The sequence below is a fragment of the Antrostomus carolinensis genome, unplaced genomic scaffold (genome assembly GCF_000700745.2).
Source record: "Antrostomus carolinensis isolate BGI_N321 unplaced genomic scaffold, ASM70074v2 scaffold48740, whole genome shotgun sequence".
NCBI classification, from domain to species: Eukaryota; Metazoa; Chordata; class Aves; order Caprimulgiformes; family Caprimulgidae; genus Antrostomus; species Antrostomus carolinensis.
In genome coordinates, this window is record NW_010288610.1 from 1 (window position 1) to 12,435 (window position 12,435).

Here is a 12,435-nt window from a genome sequence, read left to right on the forward strand (position 1 = left end):
TCCCTCGGGGAGGGAGAAGCTGACTCGGGTCTCGCACTTCGTCACCTCTCTCCAGGTCGCCCGTCCATGCAGCCGTCCCCCATGGCAGCGTGGTCCCGGGAGGCTGTCCTGACCCTCTACCGGGCTTTGTTGCGCCAGGGCCGTGGGCTGTGCTACACCGACCGGGATTTCTACCTGGCTTTCATCCGCCGCGAGTTCCGCAAGAACCGGGGGCTGCAGCGGCTGGAGGACAAGGAAAGACAGCTGGAGAAGGGACAAGCTTTTCTGCAGAGCAAACTAGGGGGCTTGGTTTAGAGAAGCCCTGTAGTTCTTTTTGGCCCCAGTTACTTCCCTCTTCTTTCTGAGATCCCCTCAGCAACCAAAAGATGATTAACACTCCCTGCCTACCACTGTCTTGAAGAAGTCTGGAAGGTGCTTCCACAGGCACACCAGGAGGGCTCCCCTGTTCTCTTTACAAATGCTTTAGGTCACAGGTAGGTCAGTTACAATGACATAACCATGTTTTTCATGCTACTCTTACAGTTAGCTTTGTGAAAGTGGTTTTTTCTCTGCCTGAGGATGAAGAGTGACTGGGTTCCTGGTTCATCAAGGCGGGAGCATTCCTCCTGAGATTGTAGCTTGAGCTTAGAAAAACATAAGGGTAGTTTTAAGCCACCCAAGTCAGGCAGGCTCTGAACCTTTGAAACTAGCTTAGAAAACAGATCTTGAGTCAGGTTGGAAGAGTTTCCTGGTGTTTTCATGTAGATTCACTGAAGACCCATCTATGGGTAGAGTGGGGACAAAATGTGTTTCACGTGTGCAGTTGGCCAGGGAGATGGTTTAAATTTAAATATCAAGATCAAGTTAAATGGGAATTGGAGGAAACAAGAGTACATGTGTAAGAAACTATTAATGCTCCTGTTATATTATACATGACTTGTATGAGAGTCAAACCCACCAGCCTTGAGGGCAGGAATACATGTCCAGTGAGAGCAAGGGAGCTGTTCCCTTTGTGGTGCGTTGTGGTCTCTACTGTTGGTTCTCGGATGTCTTTGAAGTATCTGGGACCAGCCATTGTCCAAAAATTAGTCTGGGAGTGGAGCTCTGAGACTGCCTGTCAACTCTTGGGAAGAACCTGATTTGTAACAGACAAGCAATTGACCAACCCTGCATCACATTATCTGTGAGCAAAATTACTTGCATTAGATTGAGAGTAAAAAAATAAACTGGCACAAAAAAAGCCATGGTTTGGTTGAGAAGCACAAACTGAAAAGAATGGTCATACAGTTTTACGTAACATACAGGTTTTTAGTGCAAAATATTGCTGAGTAAATCTAAATTTATATTTAAAAGAGCATCAGATGATTGCACAATTAAACCTGCTGAAATTATTAAAAGCCGTATGAAATTTGGGATGTTTTTTTTCAGGTCATAAAGGGAGCTGTAAGCAAAGCAAAGCTGTCATTGCAGAGCTTGGTCAGTCCTTTTGCTCTGGTGTGTGTGGAATAAGCAGCTCCCGAAGGGAAGGCAGCTAAAGAGGTTGCAGGGCTGGGCGGTCCCTTCCTGTGGCTCTGTGCTGCGACCCTGTGAGCTGGGCTGGAGGAGAAGGGGGGACCCGTTAGGGTTGTGGTGAGTTGACCCGTTTGTTTAATGCTTCTGCTCCTTCCAGATGCCATGGCAGGCGCTGGGCAGCGCAAAGGCAAAAAAGATGACAACGGCATCGGCACGGCCATCGACTTTGTGCTGTCCAACGCCCGGCTGGTGCTGGGCGTGGGCGGGGCCGCCGTGCTGGGCATCGCCACGCTGGCCGTCAAACGGGTGAGTGGGCCAGCGGGACCCCGGGGCACGGGGGGCACTGCAGGGAAGGAGGGGGGAAGCAAAAAGACCCGAGAAGCGGGGTGACATGTAAGTGTTGGGCCCTTAATGACTCACAGCTTGCTTGGTGATGTTGCTTTAGATGTACGACCGGGCAGTCAGTGCTCCCAGCAGCCCCACTCGCTTGAACCAGTCGGGAAAGAGAAGCTGGGAAGAGCCAAACTGGCTGGGCTCCTCCTCGCGCTTACTGACCCAGGACATGAAGACTAACCTCAGCCGCTCCCTGCAGACCCTCCCCACTGATCCTTCAGCCGCAGACACGGGTAAGGAGCGGGGTGATGCTCCTGCATTGCAGAATCCTCCAGGCTCATAGACCCTGTCTTCATTTAAAGGAATGCAGGGAAGAGAATACTCTGTCTAGCCCCAGATTTCAATGTTTTTCTTTTAAGCAGGTCCACTGGTAACTTCAAGAATTAGAACTCAGATTGGGAACTAGTGAATAACAGTCATCTGTTTGCGTTCTTTGTTCCTCCCGTGGCTTCATGGTCTTAAGGTTTATTCTCCCTCAGAATTTTCTCTTAAACTGAATACTTACCTCTGCAATCCCTCCTCTTACAAAGCTATTCCACTGAAGCTCTTTTTGTTTGTTTGTTTGTTTGTTTGTTTTCCTTTGGACTCTTCCATTTTTTTCATGTCTTTTTAAGAGGGGAATATTCAAATTGTGAATGTACTAGCAATTTATAACAGTATTTCCTATATTATTTCTACCATTTTACTAATAACTTCTGTAACACTGTTTTCTTGTTTAGTGCTGCTCATCACTGAGTTAGTCTTCATCAGGCTATAAAAAGTCACCAGCAGTCTTCTTTTTGGATGGGATAATAAGTAATTTAGAGTCTGTCAGTGTTTGTTATATGTGCTTGGTTGTTTTATTTTCTCACTGGTTTTACTGGTCATTTCAGGAGACTTACACTTGGAGATTTAAAATGAAAATCAGGGACCTGCTTAGACTGAGTGACTTTGGGTCTGAAAAATAACAAGCTTTAACTTGATTTCCAGATTCTCTGCAAGAAAGTCAGCTTCAGGATGGCAATGCATTTTCTGAGGAAACGTTAAATAACTAGGCAGCTATGTTGAATTGGGTCTAGATCATTTGATTGGACTACCCAAAGATGAGGATTGAGGAATAAAATAATTCATGGTGGCGTCTTGCATTCATGACTTAAAAATAAATAAAAACTTAAGATGGTAAAGTAATTTTTTTCATGAACAGGCAATGAAGTCTGGTTCCCTGTGGTTTTGCAGGCTATTTCCTTTTCACATAAACCTTCAAATCTGTTTAAAAGGCCCCAGTGGGACAAGAGACAGCAGCTGCTGAGGCTGGGCGAGATGAGTCTGTGCACAGCTTGGTCAGCCATCCTGCATGTGCTGCGTGGCCAAATACCTGTTGCCAAACAAATGCGCAACAGCTGATTGCCTTAATGGGGCCACTGACTTGGAGGTTTCTCCTGCATCCACTAAGTACTGCACAGCCTTTGGAAAGGTCTCTTTAGAGATCTGTAATCCTTCCTTAATTCTCATTGATAACTTCTGAAACTCTTGGTCCCAGTTAAGAGAAGTCCAGAAGATAGGTGGGAAGCATTGGCTGATTTCTTTAGGAAACCAGTCAGGAAAAAAGGGGCTTAGAGAATCTGTGTAGGCTGGATGTTGCTTCCTAACGCAGATGGCAGTGTAAAGCACTGTGTTGCTGTATTGTGGCTAAAAGTGTGCTCTCTGCTCTTTGGCCTGTGAAAGTTTGAGGGAGGTTTTCACTGGGGCTGTGATTGCCTGAGTTCTGCTGGCCCCAGCATCTCTCAGCTCACCATCCTGATAAGTGTTGATCAGACTCCTGAACCTATTTAATTTCCACGTGGCGTGATCTTCTCTGATCTCATACCCTGATCAGAACTGGATTTTGCTGATAATTTGTAAAAATCCATTATAATGTTAAAAACTTTATAACAGATGGTGATGGTTGTTCAGGAGTGTTTTATCTGCTGTTCTGGCATCATATTGAAAACTTCTGCACTGGTAACAGTGCTGTGAATTTTTTATGAAATAAAACTGAGGTACTGCCCACATAGCCATTAAAATTACTTCCCTGTACGCGATGTTAGTCGTTCTGGCTAAATTCCAAGTCTAGTAATTTGTTTTCGCCCAGTTTGATGTTTGTAGTAGTCTCTTTTGAAGTTTCTCAGTACCTCCCTTTTGACTGGTACCTGTGTGAAGCATGCAAAATGTCTGCTGAAAGCTTTTTGAGACCCGGGAGGCTACGCTTCGGTGCTGCAGATTTTCTTCTGCAGGTCGGTTCGCAGCGAAACGCTGCAGATGATCAATGGTTTTCCTTCTGTCTTGCAGACTTTTTCCGACCCACAAAGCCCAAGCCATCTGCCAAGAGGAGTCAAGTGGAGCTGAAAAAATCTCGCCTTCGTCTGTCTCTGCAAGAAAAGCTCTTTGCCTATTACCGGAGGAAGGTAGCTATCCCAGCGGATGAGCAGGCCCGGGCCAAGCAAGCAGCTGTGGATATCTGCGCTGAGCTGCGCAGCTTCCTACGTGCCAAGCTGCCAGACATGCCCCTGCGTGACATGTACCTCAGCGGCAGCCTGTATGATGATCTGCAGGTAATTCCTGGGGCCACACGATGGGTCATTATTCAGAAGGCTGACTAGGCAGGGGCATTTCAGGCTTCCCTGCTGGCAGTGCTGGCTCAGCACAACATTCCTCTGTAATAAGGCTCTTGGTGTCACCTTTCCCACCGTGGAGCCAGGCGTTGATTTCTGCAGTGCTGTTTGAACAGGTGTGACCAGGCTGCTCTGGCTTTGTCTGCAAAGAATTTGCACGTTGCTTGTTTGGTTTTTTTTTCCTCCAGATTATCTTTCCTTCCCCTCTGTCTCTCCTTTTAGCTGTGTTTTTCTTGTTGTTTCTCCAGTAGACCTCTTTTTTTCACTCTGTCCGTTCTATCTCCTTCCAAATACATGATATTCCCTTAGAACTCCTGGGTATTCATGTAGATCTTCCCTGCTTTTTTTTTTTTTTTTTTATTCCCTAATGCATGACAGACCTGGATTGGAGAGCAGTCCCTGCTGCATATCTCCCTGATGGCAAGATGCCCATGGCTATAGTGAGTGATTCAGAGGCACACTTTTTTGTTTGAGTCAGAGCTCTGAAATAGTGTCCAGTGAAACTTAGATCTGGAGTCTTAATCACATTGGTGAAAAGGGATCTTTAATGACCTTTTTCCAAATAATGTGGCAGTACCTAGTTGTAGCATGGGATAATTAAACCATGGTAACTTCAGCTTGTCTAGAAACTTAGTACTCTGCCTCTTGTTTTAAATGAATCGTGTGGTGTTGCTGTGCCCTCAGCCAGCTGCATCACGCATCCAAGGAGTGGACTTAAAGAAACAGGAGGCAAAATTATTTGTCTGTGTGCAGTCCATGTCAGGTCCTGAAGTGTTTGAAGACCTCTAAATAGTACGTACCATATAAGCATTAACTTGGGTTATACTTTGTGAGCTATCCCACTGATGATAGGAAATAGTCCTTCAGAATGTCTCATGATAAAGGGAGGCTGTGAGTCCTACGCAGAGAGGAGAGCGAGACAGATGAATCCTTATTCCAGGTTCCTCTGAACAGAAGGCTGTCTAGAGCTAGTGAATAAAACTGAGCATGGAGAGAGAAAGCTTGTTCTCACTGACTTTTCTGTCTTGTGAAAGGTAGTGACAGCTGACCACATCCAGCTCATTGTGCCTCTGATGCTGGAGCAGAACCTGTGGTCCTGCATCCCTGGGGAGGACACTATCATGAACATTCCTGGCTTCTACTTGGTGCGTCGAGAGAACCCAGAGTACTTTCCCCGTGGGAGCAGCTACTGGGACCGCTGTGTGGTGGGAGGTTACCTTTCCCCCAAAGCTGTAGCAGACACCTTTGAGAAAGTTGTAGCTGGCTCCATCAACTGGCCAGCAATTGGGACTCTCTTGGATTATGTGATCCGCCCGGCAGCTCCCCCAGCAGATTTGACTCTGGAAGTCCAGTATGATCCAGAACGGCTTCTTTTTATTGACTTTCTACCATCCCTGACACTGGGTGACATCATCCTTGTGGCCAGACCCCACCGATTGGCCCAGAATGACAATCTGTGGCGACTGAGCCTGCGGCCAGCAGAAACGGCTCGCCTCCGAGCCCTGGACCAGTGTGATTCTGGCTGCCGCTGCTTGTGCCTGAAGATCCTGAAAGCGGTATGCAAGTCAAACCCAGCCCTGGGCCGCCTCACTGCCAGCCAGCTCACCAATGTCATCCTGCACTTGTCCCAAGAAGAGTCCAACTGGTCCCAGGACATGCTGGCTGATCGCTTCTTGCAGGCACTGAAGGGGTTGATCCGCTACTTGGAGGCAGGTGTCCTCCCTAGTGTTCTGAACCCCAAGGTGAACTTATTCTCAGAGCTCACCCCTGAAGAGGTGGATGAGTTGGGCTATACCCTCTACAGCTCTCTGTCGGAGCCAGAGGTCTTGCTGCAGACGTAATGGGGCCTTACCTGGGGAAGTGTTGATCGGGTTTAGCCAAGGTGGACTTTGATTACTGCAAAATGTGTCTCCTCCACTTCCCTCTCTCTGTCTCCTTTTGGTTCATTATTATTTCCTACCGTGGAGTTGGTGCTCCCACTGGATTTCTTGGTGCTACTGGTCCATTTCCACCATATCTGCCCCAACAGATACCCATTGGCAGGGAAAAGAGGCTAAAACTGCAGCTCTAAGATCTTCACGTAAATTCTGCTGGTGTTTTAAGTGTCTACCAAAAAAATAAACCAAACTATGCACTTCTGTCTTCTGTAGTACACTTACTGCAGTGAGTCCATTTTGGGATGAAGAAGGTGGAACTGGGCTGGTAAATCCAGTGATGATTTTAGCAGACTTGCATTGGGGTCCTTTCTTCCAGTCTGACTTTGCCCCATGTTTCCTTTTCTCTGCTGTACCACACTGTCTCACTTTCCTCTTTTTTCCTTTTTTTTCTTTTTCTTTTTTTGTTTTTTTTTCCTTCTTTTCCCCTTTGACCCAGTTGTTCAGGGCAGACTCAGTGAGATGTTTTGGACAGGGTTGTTTTTTGTATTTCTGAGTGGATAATGATTACACTGGCAGTATTTAGGGCTGTAGAGCTTGGAAGAGGTGAATGCCCATGGCTCCTGCTTCTACGGAGCCTTCTCATCCTTTGCAAGCTGGGTTCAGGAGTGAGGGCTGAGGCTTGTCCAGCCTGCTGCAACACAACCTCCAGTACAGACAATTCCTACTGAAGCTGTCGCAGGGGACGAGGAAACCTTTGTGGTCTGGCTATCTGATGAGGATGAAGGAGCAGGGCTTGCCATTCCTGCCTAGCCAGATCTGCTGGGTGTTGCTGGTGGGAATGGTCCTGGGAATGGAGAACAAGGTGGCTCCTTAGTTGTCTCTGGCCTAGAGGAAGAAAGGCTTATTATAGAGGAGAGGTGGGAGACACACATGGGAATGGGGATTATTTTTTTTTTTCATCTTTTCCTCGACAGCTTATGGCTGTTCTGCTTTATTGGAGGTGTAAACAAGACTGCATGCCTCAAAGGGCTTTGTATTAAGCACACGTAAGCCAGATTCTCACCAGCTGTAAGTCTGTGAAGGTGACAGGACTGAACTGGTGTCATCAGCAAGGTTCTGTCCTGTACACTGATATTAGGGAACATATGCAGAGCTGGTGTTTAGAGAGACGTTGGCTTTGCCATCTGCTCTCAGTGTGTGTTTTAGTCCCCTCCCCAGCCACCTCAGAACTGAGGCTGTCCATCCCCTTCCTCATTCCCATGTGCTGACTTTCCAGTGCTCCCAGTTTATAATTACTCTTAGAAAGCTGGTGAGGCTGCATCTTCCCATTCTGTCTGTTTGGACCTGTTGGTAATGCAGTTCTGCCCACTCCTGTTTATGGCTGCTGTCAGGCCATTCTCCCTTGGCTGCCCTCCCATCTGCTGCTGGACCATGGTATGGCTGGCTGGGGGCAGCTGCTGCACTGTCGGTATCTCCTACACTCGCCACGTGGACTCTGCCTACTCTGCATTCAGCCTTCTGGCCTCCTGTCTTCAAAAAGGGAGAGGGAGGGTGTCTTCCTGACTTTGGGGCTGTTTCTCTCTCAAAAGACTATCACAGCTATCATCACAGAAACATACTTGCCTTTCCCCAGCTTTAGCACCGTTTTTTCCCCTTGCTGTCCAGCCTCCCCAGCCAATGGAGAGGGGTACTGCAGCAGCAGAGGTTGGAGGGAGCAGGAATCCTTTTCTCCTCCCTTCTTTTCTCCTCCTCAGGACTCACCCCCCCACCCCTTTCTGCTCCAGCCCCTTTGGCAGAGAAGTTGCAAGGTGAGTTTCAGGAGTGGAACCACAGAGGGAGTCTTTAGCCCTTGTTTGTTTTTTAGAGGCAGTGCTGGTGAGATGGGGAGGGAGCACTTTCTCGGACAATCCGTCCATTTTAGCCAGTGTGCCAGGTTGTATTCATATACAGTGATAACGCAATGTTGCATTTTAAATTATTTAATCCTTAGGGTACTGGTATTTTCTAGACTGCCAGATGCGTACTTTGAAGTTTGTGTGTGTATATAGAGTCTGTAGTCTATAAAAGGTTGACAGAAATTCCGTTTGTATGATTTTGTGTTTTGTAAGTTTTGCAGCAGTCAGTATTGGTCAGCTGTTGATTGCTCTTCACTCTGATTCCCAGGTTTTTTTCCCTTCTTCCTTTCCCTGCCCTCCACTGCCTTTCTGGTGTCAACCTTCCTACTCTAAACGCAGACAGATGAGACTTGGAGCCTATAGGCTATTGGGGAAAATTCCCCTTTCTTCTATTTACTTGAAGGTCAACAAAAATATTAAAATATCAGGGTTGTCAGGAGTTCCCCATAAATTAACTTATTTAGTGTGATCTCAACCTTCCCTTGGTGCGGACTCCAACACCATGGTCTTCATGCAGAATTGAGCAGCAACATGGTTTAGAATGATCAAAACTATAGATACAAAAAAGATGATACATAAGCAAGAAGAAGCCACTGTCTGAGCTGGCTTGAGAACAGTTGCCACATACCTATCTGTGTATAGAATTTTTTACATGAATGCTTTTACTTCGTCCTGACAACCTAATGAATTAATATTTTATGGCCATTTCTTGCTGCTATTGAGCTCAATTTGTGTATCAAATGGAGACTGAAGCTGCCTTTTTGCCTTTTCTGTAGACTTTGCTCTACTTCACTTGAATCACTTCCATCATTTCTTCCCTTCAGTTTTTTCCCTCCCCTGAGCCAGCCACAGGCCTGCTCTCGGGAGGCAGATGCTCCTTCCCACAGGCAGCCACCACAGCGGGCAATAGCTGCCCTGGCAGTGGCAGTCTCAGCAAAGGCCAAAGACTTAGTGGGTCACAGGGACACTGCAACCAGGAGTATTTCAAGAGCAGGGTCAGGCATAAGGGGCAACAGAGGCAGGGAAGAAGGAGCAGGGCAGGAAACTTACACTAATGCTGTACCCAGCCTGTGGGTCAGACAGACTGTTGCAGGGTCTTTCGAACTGGTGCCTTTCAGTATTAAATGCCATACAGGTGTTGATGTACAGCCTGGAGGGTTGCCTTACCTATAGATAGGCCCCTTCTTAGTCAAAGCTGTAGCACAGAGCAGGAAGACCTAAAGCCGAATGTGAAAAGGGCAGCTCCCGGCCACCTTCATGGCAGAGCAGCTCGGAGACAAAATGATTGTAAGAGGCCCAGAACGAGTGTTTGGTTGGTTGCTGCCTGGGCTCCAAGAATGCCTCAGTGTGTTCTGCTGTTGCTTAGCTCACCTGAGCTTCCCACAAGATTGTTGTCTTGTTCCCGGTAACTACGGGGTGAGAACCAACTTGCTCAGCAGTGGGTTTTGACTGCTGCTGAGCTCCACCACTAATCCTTCAAGTCAGATGGATTTAATTTCCAGTGTTTAAAAGCAATTATGGAAAGAAGAGGCTGATTTCTGCCTCCTGGTGAGCTGCCATCAGGGCCCTCACTCTTAGCACAGGAGTGAGTGTTCACAGTGAGAATCGAAGAGATGATGCCCCATCTCTCCCAGGCCTGGAGGCTGTGGATTTGCAAAGGGGAAAGTCTAAGTGCATGGTCTGTGACAGAGTGGGTGAAATTCTAAAATAAAATGACTTTCCACAGTAACCTGGCTGTCTCTGGTGTGTTTATAAACAAAGGAGCGGAGGGGGTCTCTGCTTTTGTCTCAGTGCATCACCTTTGTGCTGACATAATTATGCACCACACCAGTGCTTGGGGACCGACATGCCCCCTGTTGATTCACTTGCTTTCTCTGTGTGACTCTGGGCGCTCAGCACTGTGCAGCTTGTCTTGGGAGAGCAATCAGCTGGGTACTGCAGCGTGCTGGCTCCTGGCAGCACTCGCACCAGTCACAAGGTGCTGCATAATTATGGCGCTGTGCCTCCCCTCCTTTCTCTCACAGCCTGCGTGCCTGGACAGGCACCTGCTTTTCATGTGGCTTCACAGGCTTCTGGCCTCAGTTATTATTAAACTTTCCTCTGCAGACTCCCCTGCCTGTGCTCAGTCACATGTTGGTTTCTGGGTGCTAATCCTCTCCCCTGCCAAATGCACTCCTCTCTTATCCCAGCATCAGCCTTGAGGTGGTGAGGAAGCTGCTCTGCCAGGGTCCTGTGTCTGGTGTACTGAAGCTCTTTGCAGTAAGACCCAGTTTTATGCGACTCCTTGGGAAGGTGGGTCGGAAGTGTTGAATGTCAAGTAAAGCAGTAAATGCTACACGCTATGGTGACAGCATTGTCCTGTGGGACTTGTTTTAATGAGGACTTAGCAATTATCATTTAACTATTTTGGAGAATACGTTACCATATAAACAGAGTCTACATCTCTGTCTTTTTTTTTTTTCCTGCTACCCCTTGCCTGTGTTTTCTTTTGTTTTTTTTTCCTTTAGTCTGTTCTGTAGTAGAAACCAATCAGATGGGGATCGGATCAAGTACATTTTATGTCGTATGGAGTCTTATGGGAACAGTTAAAATGAGCTGCTCTGTGGAATCTGTGCCAGGTATTACTCCCTCAATTTAATGCCCCTGGAAAGCCTAGAGCTTGCAATACATGTTTAATGCATGCAGTGGTTTGCACCTTTGCATAAAAGCTGTCCTGGCATGAATAGGGAGGAAAGATCAAAAGATACAGGTTTGTTTAATGTAGAGAAGATATAATTGAGAGGAGTCATGATAATTATTTCAAGTATGGAAAAGGTTGCTACAAAGAAGAGGAGCATAAATGGTTCTCCAGGGTGCAAAGACTCAGCATCTCTTTTGTTCTTAGCCCAAGGAACAAGTAGCTTAGGAGGAAGGTGACTTTTGGAAAAAGCAAAATATTTTGCATGCTTTGTTATATAACCACGGTCCCATCCTGGAAATGCACGTAGCCAAGCTTACATTTTACTTATTTATTTTTACATCTCTTCATTTTAAAAAGTAAATAAATAAATTCCAGCCTGACTATTCTGTAGCTAATCTTAGGTTGGGGGAGAGAGAGTGACTGTACCCCAAATTTGAGATCATCATGCTAAAGTGTTGAGCTGTATGATGAATCTTACTTTTTTTCCCCAAATATTTAATCACCTGTTGTTTTTTTAAGGTTTATTTTAATATTCTAAACTCCAGAAAAGCTGCAAACAGCTGCTGCGTTTTTCATAGTCTCATGGAAAAAAAGAGGAGTCTCTTCCAAACAAGTTTCTCTTCCAGATAATATGTGTTGCCCCCACTACCCACACTAGGCATGATTCAGTGGTTTCATCACGGCTCACTGAATCCAGGACTGGATCTTGAAATGTTGAGCTTTACTCACAGATGCAGCAAGCAAGAAATGGGAGATTCTCCCTCCTGCCAGTGAAACTCAGTACTGGCTTCCAGCCCTAGAACCACTGCTGCAGTCCAGACACTTGGCGAACTGTTTGAGGTATCTGGATTTTATCTTCTTTATCTTTGTCAGGCTGAGTTTTATGATCAGAGTTTATCATCTGAGGGATTCAAGAAATATCCTTCCCCTCCCTTTTTTCTTTTTTTTTCTTTTTTTTTTTTAAGATTTGAAACTGTCTTAAAATAACTCTCATGTAACAAGTGTGTCCCCTACACAATCAGAGATAGCACGGTGTAAAAGTTTTACTTGCATACTCTGAGAAGGACAGGATTATTCACAAGTCAGAAATGTGGTGAGCAGGCTGCGAGTATCTTTACAGTATGTGAACCTGTAGAATAATCTCACAAATGGAAGGTGAAAGAGGGTGGTAAGACCAACAGGTAAGGCAGGTAAGATCTGAAATCTTGCCATACACAGAAAGCATTCTTGTCATTTTATGGATAGCAGGAGAGCGGGAGACAGAGTTTAGCTCACAGAACTCAAAACTTTTCATGATCTTAAGCTTTCCTAAGTACTCATGCAGAAGTCAGTTCTTAACAAAATCACTTTAAACACACTAAAAGTCAGATTGATTTTTATTTTGCTGTCCTGGTTCAATTTCCCTGGCTCCAGTGGCTAAGTAGCTCTTTGATCTGTCTATTAACACTCAGTGCTAAGCTTCTCAGGGG

At 46.2% G+C, this 12,435-nt stretch overlaps 1 protein-coding gene across 1 annotated transcript; it reads left to right on the forward strand.

Annotated features, from left to right (window-relative positions):
• Positions 1 to 369: 369 nt before the first annotated feature.
• MIEF1 (mitochondrial elongation factor 1) lies at positions 370 to 6,523 on the forward strand. Its single transcript, XM_010167224.1, has 5 exons — positions 370 to 473; positions 1,649 to 1,797; positions 1,937 to 2,117; positions 4,192 to 4,454; positions 5,549 to 6,523. Exons 2-5 carry the CDS (start codon positions 1,654 to 1,656, stop codon positions 6,353 to 6,355), a joined length of 1,395 nt encoding a protein of 464 aa, XP_010165526.1. The 5' UTR covers positions 370 to 473; positions 1,649 to 1,653; the 3' UTR covers positions 6,356 to 6,523.
• The last annotated feature ends 5,912 nt before the right edge of the window (positions 6,524 to 12,435 follow it).

Excerpts from the sequence above, each read along its gene's own strand:
- MIEF1 (XM_010167224.1), top strand. The coding sequence starts at position 1,654 with ATGGCAGGCGCTGGGCAGCGCAAAGGCAAAAAAGATGACAACGGCATC. Across the intron at positions 1,798-1,936 it reads CCACGCTGGCCGTCAAACGG|ATGTACGACCGGGCAGTCAG; the intron begins GTGAGTGGGCCA and ends ATGTTGCTTTAG. Across the intron at positions 4,455-5,548 it reads GCCTGTATGATGATCTGCAG|GTAGTGACAGCTGACCACAT; the intron begins GTAATTCCTGGG and ends GTCTTGTGAAAG.